At 47.4% G+C, this 13,264-nt stretch overlaps 1 protein-coding gene across 2 annotated transcripts in view; it reads left to right on the top strand.

The window, feature by feature from the left end:
* The first annotated feature begins 2,467 nt into the window (after positions 1-2,467).
* Positions 2,468-13,264, top strand: part of ESRP1 (epithelial splicing regulatory protein 1) — a 28,178-nt gene continuing 17,381 nt past the window's right edge. Inside the window, exons 1-4 of one of the 2 annotated variants that reach the window (XM_005030106.6) lie at positions 2,468-3,184; positions 3,409-3,537; positions 4,354-4,467; positions 6,969-7,083. In XM_005030106.6, the coding sequence (XP_005030163.4) occupies positions 2,666-3,184; positions 3,409-3,537; positions 4,354-4,467; positions 6,969-7,083 (877 nt within the window). In that variant the 5' untranslated portion in view covers positions 2,468-2,665. The remainder of the gene's footprint in view (positions 3,185-3,408; positions 3,538-4,353; positions 4,468-6,968; positions 7,084-13,264) is intronic. The other variant, XM_005030105.6, reaches the window with a different exon arrangement.

Here is a 13,264-nt window from a genome sequence, read left to right as displayed (position 1 = left end):
TAGGCCCTGTTTAGACTTTTAGACATGAACATGTTTTGTAGGTGTACTCCAAGCGTGGCACTATGGCCCGTACCATAGTCAGGTGGCCTCTCTGGGACAGTAGCACAACTGGAAGAGCTAGAGCCAGTAGTTGCAGTGAGTGGCAGGGGAATTCCAACCCTGCATTGTTATCTACAGTGACTCCCTGCTGCAGAAACAGCTGCACCTCTGGATGAGAGAATGTGACTGTAATACCATGCTTGGTGGTATTACATTTTATATTACATTCAGATGGCTGTGAATACGGTGTTGTTGGCTTTGGGACTTGGCAGAGCTTACAAGTTGGCATTTCTTTGCTGCAGTAAAGCAGCAGTGCAGTAAAGTGGCAGTGCTTGAATGTTACAGCCAGCTGTGTGATTTCAGGGAACAATGGAGGTATCCACAGACACTATTTAATAACTGATGAAAGTGGAGAAAATGATTTAGTACAGCTCTGCTGATTGTCCCATCACAGTTTTAAAAAGTTGGTGTTTTGCAAGAAAACCTAAGTGTGATATAGGAAGCCATGATGGGAGATCTGGCATGGACCACAGGTCCCCATGGGAAGGACACCAGAGTTGCAGGTGGCATCATGAGCTGAAGACCCTCCTGTTGAGTAATAGAGCAGGGTGGGAGGTGCAGAACTCACGGGATGTGGAGATTAACAAAAGAAACCAGGAAGAAAGGGATTGATGGGTGAGAGGGGAAGAAGCTTCGGGAACACAGGTAATAAAAATGTGGTTAGATAGGTAGGTCTCTTGCTGCGGTCAGGGAGGCGGAGTTAAACCCAGCTTCTCAGCAGGAAGGAAAATGTGAATAGTTTCAGAAATGCCTTGAAACAGAAAGTGGTACAAAGCAACCTGCGGGGGGAAACAGAACTAATCCAGAAAGGGAAAACCAGAGCGATTAGCAAAGGGGCTGAAAGTGAGACAGATGGTGGGAAGGCAGGCAACAGAAGGCGTACGAGAGGAGAGAAATACAGCAGCAAGGTGCTGGGAGGAACCTTAGGAGGTCGTCGTGCCCCAAAGCATCCTAGTACATTCCTGTAGGTAATAACACTGATGTCATCTGGAGGATGACACTTCACGCACGGGCTATGCTTAACCAGGCCTGGGGATAACGCACAGCAAGGGAGAAGCAACCAAAATGCCAGGAGCCCGGGCAGCAAAACATGGGAACCCGACCGACTGGTGCATGCTGTCAGACCGGATACTGAAGGCATAAAAGAGGCAGGGTGGAATGGGAACCGTGGCTGGGAAACAGGCATTTTAGGGAATGTGTTACCCAAGAAAAAGGAAAAAGAAAGGGTAATGCCACTACAGGAGCAATTAGTGGTAAGTGGCTTCAAAAATTAACAAATAAATAAAATACTGATTAATCAAGAACCCAGAGACATAATGGGAACTAAAAATACTTCTAGGGTAAAGCTTAACCTATAAAAAGGTTACTGTACGCAGTGGTAGCCTGCTGTAGCAGTAAGGCAAGGAGTCTGAGCTTTCTGGATGGAAAGCTGGAAGACAAATCCACAGAGAAAATGGGGGACTCTGACATGCTCACCTCACGTCCCCGATACCAGCTTAGCATGGCACATTTCTGCCACCTCCTTTAAACACAGGAATTTGTTCCAGTGACTGCCATTATCCAAATCTTACACCAAAAAGGTCAAAAATGACTCTAGCCAGCTTTCCACCACAAGGAGGTTGTTTAGTGGAGCCCATAAACCATGGAGCATGGCCCTAGTGACAGTCCCTGCAAGGAGCACACCCCACAGCCCAACGAAGTGCATCAGGATCAGGCCACCCAGCTGTGCTTGAACATTTGGGGGCTACCAGGATCCCAAACCCCAGAGTGCTTCCGAAATGTGTCCTGAGCCCTGCTGCCAAAGCAACAAATGTGCATGGGGTAGCAGGAGACGGTGCGGGCTGCGGACCTGCACCACAGCAGGAGCAGCCATGAAGTATGATGTGTGCTATCATCTTGATAAATATTTTGGGAAGGGGCACCACAGCGAAGCGGGAAACACACAAGTAGGGTGTTAAAGAAGTATGGGGTTTGAAAGTTAGTGTTACTGGGGGATTTCACTGGGGAAAGTTAGCGTTGCTTCTTTACCCTACATTCAGGGATCTTGTCATAATGGAAAAGGGCTTTCTGATCAACACGTGTTTAAAACAGAAATTTCACGGTAAAACAAAAAAAAAAAATAGTAAGGAAGAAAGAAAGAGGAGGTTGTCACAAGGAGCAAAACCACCTCACAAGGAGCAAAACCACCTCTGCCCCTGTATGTGTGAGGGAAAGCTGCGTGAGGGAAGGCTGCACAGCTGTGGCGAACCTGCTCGGGGCTCCCCTGAGGAGCTGCTCCCGGCTGTATGTGGTGCCAGAGTGGGGTCCCGGCTCGGCTATGGGGTTGTGTGGTTGTAGGATCGTGCGGTTGTGGGGTCCCACCAGGAACCAGCAGCCCCACCGCCCCCACAGCGAGGCGCAGCCCGGCGGGCGGGCAGCACCCCGAGGGCGGGCCGATCCCCCCCCATGGCAAACTCGGGGCTGCATTTTGGGCAGCAGAGGGGTCGCTCCTGAGGGCTCCCCCACACTCCCTGAGGAGAAGCGAGGCCCTGAGCGGCGCCGCCCGCCTCGGGACGTGGCAGCGCCCATGGCGGGCGGGGCTGAGGCGGCGCCAGGTGAGCGCTCCCCGTACCTGCGCCACGTGGGGGGCGGGCAGCGAGCGCCGCGGCCCCAAACTCGCCCGCAGCCATTTGCCAGCTTCCCAGGGGTGCAGGCAGCCCTCTGCCTCCCCCTCGGGAAGGAAACGACACCAATCCTACAGATCCGAGCGGGATCAGCTGAAGGGGGGAGGGAAGGAAGGGAAGGGAAGGGGTTGCCCCCTGCGCCGCGGCTGCAGGTGGGGGCTCTGCCGGCTTGGGAGAGACCCGAAGAGGGAAAGTTTCTGGGCTCTTCTCTTCCCCCCTTCCTTCCTTCCTTTTTTTTTTTTTTTTTTTTTCCTCCTTTTTTCCCCCTTTTCCACTTGCCTGGCGGCACCATGACGGCGTCTCCCGACTACCTGGTGATCCTCTTTGTGACCACGGCGGGCACCAACGGGGCCAGGCTGGGCTCGGATGAGCGGGAGCTGCTCCAGCTCCTGTGGAAAGTGGTCGACCTGAGGACGAAGGAGGTATTTTTCCCCCCAAAGGAGGAGGAAGAGGAGGAGGTGGGAGCATCCCCAGCTGCTTCTGCTGCTCCCCTTGCCCCTGCTGGGCTGGGTGCCCCAGGAGCTGGGCTGGCTGGGGGTGCCCCAGGCTGGAGCAGGTGGTGGTGGTGGAGGGCAGGGCTGTGGGGTTGCAGGTTGGGGAGCTCAAAACCGGGTGCTGACTCGCTCCTCCTCTGCTTTCCTTGGAGCTGGGGTGCCCTCACGACGTGCTGGTCAGGCCCGACCACCCGGAGCTGACTGCCGAGTGCCAGGAGGTCACCAAGGTGGACGTGGAGAGCCTGGCGCTGGCTCCACCGCTGGAGCAGGCGTTGAGACAGGTGACAGCCCGTAACCAGCCGCAGTCCCTCAGTGGTGGGAGGTGGAAGCCACCTTAGCATCTGTTTACCCTCCTTCCCCACTCACTTTTGGGATAGCAGAGCCCGGCACCGGGCACTATAGCCACACGTGGGCCTGGCAGCCTGGACCCTGTTGGCCTTTGTGGGGTTTTCTCTCTTGCCTCGTGCTCTTTCACCTCGGGAGGTGGGGTTGAACCCTGAGAGGAGGATGAAGGTTGGGCATTGCCCAGCTCTCATCTCCTGCTGGGCTCTGAGTTGCAGCTGTGGCTGGGTCTTCCTTAGTGTAGGAGGGAAGCCAAGTGGAGGTGCCCCTCAAAAAAGCTGGGTTTATGGTGACTTATCTGTCCTGGAAAGAAGGAGACTGTATCGAAGCCTCAAAATAAACAGGCAGGTGTGTGTGGCTCTCATTAAGGGCAGGGCTGGAAGTCTTTCTCCTATCCAACATGCCCTGTCTGTGAGGTTTTTCTGCCCAGGTGCTCACCCAGCTCTCTGCAAACAGCTTTATGTCTCCTTGCAGAGCTCTTGCAAGTGAAAAAAGAATTATTTTTGTGGTGTGGGCTGAGTGTGTGGCCACATCGTGGTGGAAAGGGAAAAGGGGCAATTTCCCTATGAAGTTAATTATCATGGGAGTAATCATGTGCTTAGCTAGTAAGAAACAAATATACAAGAGGCTTTCTCAAAAAGGAGTTCCAGCCCTGTGATCCTGCTGACCAGGTTTAATACTGTCGATTGATGACACTTCCTTCTGCAGCCGCTCTGATCTCTCACATGCGTGCCTTTTGTTGTTCCTGCTTTCAGTTTAATCAGTCCGTGAGCAATGAGCTGAACATTGGTGTGGGTACTTCCTTCTGTTTCTGTACTGATGGGCAGCTGCACATTAGGCAGGTTCTGCATCCTGAAGCTTCCAAAAAGGTACGTAGCAGTTGACTGAAGTCCAACTCTTGGTGTGCTCTGTATGTTTTTCTTGCGAAACTGATCGACTTCTCTTTAAAATGCATAGTACGAGGAGACCTCCACACCTCTGTGATTCAATCATTGCTCATCAGTCAATATACTTGTCAGACTACGAGCCTGCCCACGTGGATGGCATGAGCAATGTCTAATGCGTGCACTGCCCTGAGAGAGGCTTTTAGAAGTGAAATCAGAAGAATAACTGTGAATTGAGTGTTTGAGAAAGGAGCAATGCGCTGAGAGGTTGCTCTAAATCTGACACTCGTACTGCTGCGCGAGCCACAATGGGCTTAAAAAACGGAACTTTGGGAATGTTGCCAAATAGTTCGTGATTAAGGTGGCTGACTGCCTGTTGAAATTTTTACGTTCACCTTTAGCAGCTTTCAGTCTCCATGCGTTCAGTTGACTCTGCGAGGGCGGTGCTTGTGTTTGTAAGGAGCCGAGCAGTGGCATGAGGCAGACTGAGTGATGACGAGTCCCCTAGTCTAGAGTTTTCCATAACTTCAGAGTTGCCAAATTGCCAACAGTGTTACGAGCTCCTGCCTAATTTTCATTAGTGATAGGGTTGCAGCACTGTGCTGCGTCTTCAGGCCTGAATTCACTGCCTCAATAAAATCTGGTCTTGTGGTTTGCTGTGAACATGCATGGCTCAGTAGCAGAGCTGTTCTGCTATCCCCACCGGCTACTGATCTCTGCGCCTAGCATTTTGCTGCTTGGCCTTGGAAGGGGCAATGCTGCAAGTCTGTGCTCTTACAAAACTGATATTGGGTGTTTGTTTCCTAATACCCGTTGGTGCCATAAGTATTGATTGACACTTTTAAAGCTTGAGCAGAGAAGCCACGAGCATGATTCATAGTGACCAGACCTGTGTATGTGTAACAACAAACTTTGTCACTTAGAATGGGCTTGTGTTTTTATACAGTTGTTTGTTTGTTTGTTTGTTTTCCATGCAGCTAAATGATGTAGGTAAAAGAAGGGAGTACCCCTACAAATATTCTTATTTAAGTTAATTTCGTGCAAGTGATTGGGGTCCTTTTTTCCTCTATATATATTCAGTCACAGTGACAGGACTCATCAAAATCTTCTGTTGCTGTTTTGTTTCAAATTCTTCATTTGAAACTTGCTCAGTGCTGCCTATAGATCAAGTAAATCAGATGCTTATGAGACTTGTAGTAGTTTTCTGGTGGATACCGAATGCTGAGGCTGGTGGCACGTGTACTGCGGAAATCCAGATCTGTTCAATAGCCTTGTGATTTCTGCCGGTGTTTATTTTAAGACGCCCAGTCTCAACCAGCCTAGCAGCTCGTGGTATTCAGACAACAAAGTGATATCAACTGCTTCAAGGGAAACTCGGTGAAGTACAGAACTCAGTCTCTTCTCATGGAAGCAGAAAAATAGCCGTGCTAAAACGAGAGCAGGCAATCTTGGCGAGCACGCCTGCATTTTCATAAGTTTGTCTTTAAAGGATGTTGTTTGCCTAATGCACCTGTCTGTATGCTAAGATAAGCTCTGCTGTTTTCAAAGCAGAACTTGTTACGGAGCCTAAACTTCTTTCTTCTGGCTTTTTAAGCGTACATCCACATATGCTGCCGTTCTGTTACAATGCCAAGATGCTAACTAGTTGTTCTAGACATAAAGTTAAGCAAGGGCTTTCTGTGATTTAGAGGCACTGCAGGCAGCCAAGTAGAACACAAGCACCGAGGCTGCGAGGAAGTCTGGAGGAGAGGGGGGGTTGTGTTTGTTGAAATAACTTCCCTGCTTCTTCTCTTCCTCATCCTGAAACAAATGAAGGGAATAAAGCATGTGAAAGATGTCCTTGTGGGGCAAAAAGGGTTTTATTGACACTGTCAATGGGCTTGCTCCTGGCTTCATGCGCCGTAATTAAAGCAGTTACCAAGCATAGACTGATAACCTCTACACCACATCAAACCTTCATCTGCTCCGTTTATTTTATTTTTTTATGGGAATAAATATTTGAAGTGTGACTGCTCTCTGAAAACTCAGCCTTGTCTGCAAACCAAGACATCTTCTGCTAGTCTTGCAAAATCTGCTTGGCTCTATAAACCGAACCGAGTGCCCTCTGGCTTTTCGCAGTAAAAGCTGGAACCAGGAATTGATGATAAATGTTGCAATAGCATGCATTTGCTCTCCTACGTGTATATTGGATTTGAGGCACTGGTAATGACAGCAAACTCTTCTCTGGCAGTGAGAAAGCACATTTTTCTTTCTTAAATCACAGAGAGAAAGCTGCTTAAGCAAAAAAACAAGTTGATAAACATATTTGGATGACTATGAGGAGCTATATGAGCTGCTCTGCAGCAGAAATATTTTGGTTTGGTATTTTGTTGTCTTTTTATTCCCCCCTCTAGCCACTGTAAGGAAATAGTTGGAAAGTTTAGTATGTAAAGACGAAGTAGAAGATGCTTGCCCCAGCTGACAGTTGGTACCTTGTCCTTTTACAGAATATCTTACTGCCTGAATGCTTCTACTCCTTTTTTGACTTGCGGAAAGAGTTCAAGAAGTGTTGCCCTGGCTCACCCGATATTGGCAAGCTGGATGTTGCGGCCATGACAGAATGTATCCTTTTGACAAAGACTGTGCCTGCTACTGTTACGGCTTCGGCTGGATTTTTGGGACAAAGATGTGTGAGTAATGCTTGCAACACGTGTTCAAAGGTGATATAACTTCAACAAGTGACTCGGCGCTGCACAGAGCTTTCTCACAAAGATAAAAACATACGATAGTGCGTGGTGCCATGGGGGGAAATTCTGTTTCATCTTGATTTCTGTATGCATTCCTTACTACTTTTATAGTTGTCCTTTAAACTTCACAGCTAAATGTGACATATTTTTTCAAGTCGCTGGTGTGAATCCTGAGTTTAAAGTTGCGAGCTTGCTCGCTGCATTGGTTAATTAAATCTTTAGGTTTTTTAGGTAAGAGTAAATGTTGGGAGACCACTTCATCTTCATTGTTAGGAGGGGGAGTGGTTCCTCTTGATGTGAAGGGGTAGTTAGCCTTTAATTCAAAGGCAGGGATGCTGCTGGTGCACGTGGTATCCAGCCTGAGAGAGAGGAAGAAGAGATAAAGGATCTTGAGAATTATAAGTTGCTATTAATAACTTCTTTGACTAGCTTCTTGCATCTGTAGAGTGATTGCCATTAAGAACTGGCATTTTTCAGACTCAAAATTATGTGACATCTGAATTACAGTAGCCTTTCTCTGTAGGACCAGCATCACCAGGGTTTTGTATCTGTAGTGAGAGGGGCATAAAATATTGATGTAAGTGTGTTCTGTTAGTTTGTGGCTTTATTTTTTGTGCGTGTGCTTAATTAAAGGTTGAATGCTGGAGGCTGTCTGCTCTGCTTCGTCATCTGCCAATTAAGATGCATGTCTTCTAGCAAAGGGGCAGAAATCACCTTTTTTCCCCCTACTCTGAAGCAAAGTGGTATATTTAAGTGGAAGAGTGTGGACTTTTATTTTGCTTTTTCTACATAAGTGTTTGCATAGTCTAGAAACCAGATGATGGGGGCTTCTAAAAGTGTTAAAAGCCTAATACATTGCTTGGGGATGCTCTGACGGAAAACATGAGCTGGAGAAGTTAAAGGCAGTGAGCTACTTCAGCTGTTTCAGAGAGATGCCTTTACTTTCTCTCCATGTGAGTGCCTGGTGTACATCCTGCTGCTGTGGAAACGGTTGTATGACCACAGACAGCTGAAGGGTCACTGGGCAGTTAAGGTACGATGACTGATTGATTGTGCACTCCCTACGTGCCGGGAGAGGGGAGCAGACCCCACGGCCAGCACCACCTGGGTCTTGGTTGCCAACTGCAGGTAGTTTTTCCTCCAAGGTCCTAAAGGTTTGGCTGGGCTGAGTGATCTTAGTTTGAGTGTGAATTCTAGATCCGATCTGCTTCTCTTTGGGTGTGTGTATGAATTGATTCTGTTTTTATCTTTGAGGTTTGTCTTGTTTTGTAACTGCTGATGCATTATTTGTAAACTTGCTGTGTTTATGAAACATGGCTGGAATTAATTGTCCGTACCCCACACTGTTTGGGAGCCCTCGCAGGGGCTTGGGAAAAGAAGGGTGCAGAGCCAAAGAAGTAAAATACTTGTTTTCCTCTTATTGCCCAATATGCTAATTTTTCTTTTCCCCTCACCTTGCTGAGATGTACTGATTTACACACAGCCTGACACCAGGGAGATTAACTTAATTGCACCTGGAGAGTCTGTACGTGCGTGTAATGCTTGCGATAAAAGTTTTGGTTGGAGCAGGTGATTAAGTCTGAGGATTAGCCCAAGCAGCTTTGTGCCTAGTGGTTTTTCCCCCTCAAGTGAGGCAGCTGCCTTCTTTCGAAGACAGTTAGGTAGCAAAGAGGAGGCTGAGAGAAAAGTGTCGTATCTGAGGTGGGGATGGGGAGGGTGGATGGAGAAAGGGAGATGGATGGATGAAGAAAATAAAAGCTGGTGGATGAAGCTGAAAGGAAGCTGCAAGATAGTGCCAGAGCCTGCCCAATCTCTCATTACTCTTGCAGGAAGCGACCAGGTTTGTTAGCGTTTGGTTTGGGGGTTGAGCACAAAGCAGAGGTGTAGATCTGCATTCACAAATTGGTGGGAGCAGAAGAATGAGTTTGGGCAAGTCGCTTCATGTGCCTGGATCCCTGACCCAGCCAGGAGACGGCTGGGATCAATGGGAGGAAACGTGTGTGGTGTGAGAGAGCTGTGGGAAAGCTGGCCCTTGGTCTGCAGTCACTTCAGTTGTTAGCAAGCTTTCAAATGCTTTTATTTTGGTTGGTAGTGTCTGATTAAACAACAAATTACAGGCTGGTGGAGAATGTGCTCTCTGGTTCCCAGCAATCAGAGGGAATAATTTCCTGCTGCAGTCATTCAGGAGGCATATTCCGGGGTGTCAAACGCTGGGTAGTTGGTGCTTGGATGTATACTTAGTGCTTGCCTTCTTTGCATGATGGTGAAAAGGAACACAGGGACATTAAACTGAATAACCTGCTGACTTTTTTTTCCTTTAAAAAGAATTTTGGGGACTTAATCCTTCAGCAAACTACTCGAAATTGTGTATAGAAATGAAACCATTAAAAATCTAAGAGTTCAGGTGAAAACTTTACATTGTGTCCCCTGCCCCCAAAGAAAGTGTGAATTCCTTGTCCAAAAGGCCACTGATTTATTTAATGCAAGGTAAGGCAGTCTTTAAAATGCAATCGCATTTGGGAGGCTGAGGAAGAATTGAGATGAGTTTAACTGCTGTGTCTGCCACTGCCTCCTAATTTAAGGTCTCCAGCATGTTTTTGGTGCAGGAGGCAGCCTTGTGGCAGGCTGTCTTCTGCTCCTCTTACACAACGCTGACTGAAGCAGGACGATTATGAGAAATTTTGAGTAACAAAAAAAGCTGGGAGAAACGATCGTGTTCTGGCAAAGGAAAGGACTTGGTGCTGTTGAAATCTCTCGAAGCCTGTGTAAGGACACAAAAGAAGCAGGGCTGTTCTTGCACCTTCTGTACCTCCCATACTCGCTGCACTTCTTGATTTGCAAAGCTGGCTGAGCCAGTTTTCACTGCTGTGAGTGCCTCCAGGGTGGAGTGAACAAAGCTTGCATGACTGTTCATAACTCGGTCTGCAGAAGACTCATCCTTTGCCTCAAGATTGGGCGTGCAGAAGTCATTAAATGGCAAATAACTATTGCTTCCTCCCGTCTCTGGTTTGCTCCACTTGCTTCTGAGCTGGGGCTGTGAGGATAGCTCCTCGCTAGCAGGGTGTTGTCAGGAGAAGCACAGCAGGGCTCCAGAGCAGTCTGCCTCATGCTCTGGATAAGATCTGGGTTCTCCAATACTGAAACTTGTTTTTTTGACCTGGATGTTTTGAAAACCGCCGTGCAGAGCACAGCTAAACCCAGCAGGACTTAGCCCTGGCTATGAAAAGCCCATTAATGGGTATTACCTGACAAATCTTGTGCATTGCTATTTGTATATCCTGTGGGAGCACCCAGGAACCAGGTAATATCAGATTACTTTAATCAAAATAGTATTTAAAGAGATTTAAGTCTCTTCAAGCAGAAGATTGCGATCAGAATAAAGGGGGAAAAGCATCGGTGCAGAATATAACTGTAACATGCTCATGTCACCACTGCTAAGTGAGCATTAGTTTTTCTTTTGCCATGGTTAAGAAAGGAAGTGAGACCCTGGGAGAGACAGCGTGGGGGAAGAAGGCTTGGAGGACACTTGGAGGTGAAGCTGCAACAGAATCAGGGTTTAAAATGTCTCCCACGCTATGCAGATGAGCCTGACATAGGATGTGCCACCCCTCAGCGTGCTGAGTGTTACAGAGGGGTGGTAGCACAAGCCGAAAAGCCTTGTTCCCTGTCCTGTCTTGGTTTTTGAGTGCATCTTTTTGCCCTTCGCTTCACTTGGATTGTGGGTACCTGGTATTGCCTGTAGAAGGTTTATACAGCCAAGTCCATTTTTCTAATGCTTTAAATGTGAGCTTAGATTCATCCACTGAATTCAACTCTTTTTGCTAATTGCCTAGGATGGACAAGCTTTAAATATCAGTGCATGCACGTGTGTGGTCTCGTATACCTTCATGGGACAAGTGGTGATTCTCTTTTAAAGGCTATTCCACTAATTTTTTAAGCATCCTTTCTTTCCAGTGCCCCAGATCAGAGGTCCATCTGCCTGTGGACAGACACATTTATTAAAATTTCCACTTAGTTGAGGCTGTTATAAATGTGCTCCTCCACATGTGCAGAAAGCAATCAGTTTTATTCTCCCGTGTTGCCTAAAAGCCTTGCTTGCAGCTAATCAGAGGCAGAGGTGTGAGCAATCTCTCCCCTCTCACTCCTACTGATGTTGATGAATTTCTCCCTCCCCTCCCACTGTGTTTGTATCACTCTGGAAGGTTTTTTGCACAACCATCTCCCTGCTTCTCAACACCCGGCAGCGATTTCTGTAGGCACTGGGGCATTTTTAGGAACTACCTCCTCAATATTTTCAGTGAGAGGTTTTCCGAGGAGAATACAAACAGAGAGGGGGAATTTGTTTTGTTTTCCTTGTGTGATGGCCTCGCTTCGGCGTCCTCCCCTTTCACCCTGCTGCGTTCCCACCTCCTGCAGCTGATCGCTGGTAGGAATCCTTGGCTCTGCAAACGGGAAGTATTGAAGTGTCTCCTCGTTGTGACAGCCTGCCCTCACAGCCAAGCTGTTGCATGTGTGCACACGTACGCCTGTCCCTTGTCCCAGTGGCTGTCGAAACTGCTGCCTGATTCCTCTTCCTCTCCAGATTTCTAATTCCTGCATTTTCAGCAGCTTCTCCTTCCCCAGGCAGGTGGCAGAGGCTCTGCACAAGCACCAGGAACTGCAGGGGGCTGGTGTCAGGCGAAGGAGGAGAAGCCCTCCTCTGTTTTGACACGTGAGGTGCCCAGAAACATCTGCGTGCTGCTGATTAGATGCCATGAGAGGGATGAAGGCAGCCTGCTTGTGGATTATTTTTCACTTCAGCACTCCCCACACACACACCAGCTTTTCCCAGGCAGTTGTGGGGGAGAGACAAGCTTGGGTGTTTGGCTTAGGAAGAGAGAGTGCAATGAAAACGTTCCTTGTTGCCATAATTACTGGTGGTAGTCTCTTACACCATGTTGTGGGGTTGTTTCATGTGGCTCGTTTAGGATTTTTATATTGGTTTTAAGAAAGCCATTTAGTGTTTTTACTAGTTTACTCCAAAGATGCTGGGAAGGGAAGGTGATGGCAATGGCTAGCAGACAATATTCAGTGGAGGAGTTGGCAGATCACTAGTTTACTTGTGTTTGTTTTTTTTAAATATAAGTCACTTCTTACAAGAACATCTGAAGCTGATTAAGCACAAACCTCTTACTTTCCATACTCAGTGCACGCTTAAAACCAGCGAAGTCTCAAAATCAAATCGGTCTCAGCATTTTAGTGCTGCATCTTTCCTTTCCCTGCTATGGAAGAAGAGTTTGGTTCAGTTGAAATTATATTTTTAAGTGTTCTGAGCATTAATTGATGGCTTGTCCTGAGATTTTTAAAAAATAAATAAAACAGTTTTGTTAGAATGATTTGCAGTCATCCCACAAGTCACGGGAAGACGATGACACTTCTATCCTCACCCCCGAGATGCTCAAAAGTTGTTCGTCAGACCAAAGTGCAGAACTCTGAGCATTTGAAATGCATCTCGCGTACTTGTGTGGAAATGTGGGTGAGTAACTGGTGCGTTTGTCTGTTTTGAATGCCTTGCATTGCTGCATAGCCGTGCCGAGATAGGTCTCACTGTTTAGGAAACACATACATTTTTTGCTCTGATATCTTGTTGTGCAGTGATAAGGCACGAGAACAAAATAAGTCCTGCTTCAAACTGCGTTGGGGCTGACTTGTTTTGTTTGTTTCTTAAACATTCTTCAAAGAAGGAGATGAGGATGGAAAAGACCCTTGGAAAAGCCAATACAAATTGGCGTTATAAATGGAGCGGAGTTGAAAGGAATCTCACTGTTCTGTAGTTTGATGCTACAGGGAGGGACAAATACAAGAGGAAAATGGGGGGGGAGGGAGATACCTTAGTGAACTTTAAAAAAAATTGTGAAAAAATGATACCTGTAACTTAAATCAGTCTCCCTCAAGCACAGATTTGTATCTGGTCAGTCTACAGGCTAAGACAACATTTTCTGCTCTCTGTTGACAGGAGAGCTTTTCCTTGCTATCATCTTCCAACACCCTTCAGATCAGAAAATATGTGAGCTGTG

The sequence above is a fragment of the Anas platyrhynchos genome, chromosome 2 (genome assembly GCF_047663525.1).
Source record: "Anas platyrhynchos isolate ZD024472 breed Pekin duck chromosome 2, IASCAAS_PekinDuck_T2T, whole genome shotgun sequence".
In the NCBI taxonomy this organism is placed as follows: domain Eukaryota; kingdom Metazoa; phylum Chordata; class Aves; order Anseriformes; family Anatidae; genus Anas; species Anas platyrhynchos.
This window is presented reverse-complemented; position numbering and strand designations above follow the sequence as displayed.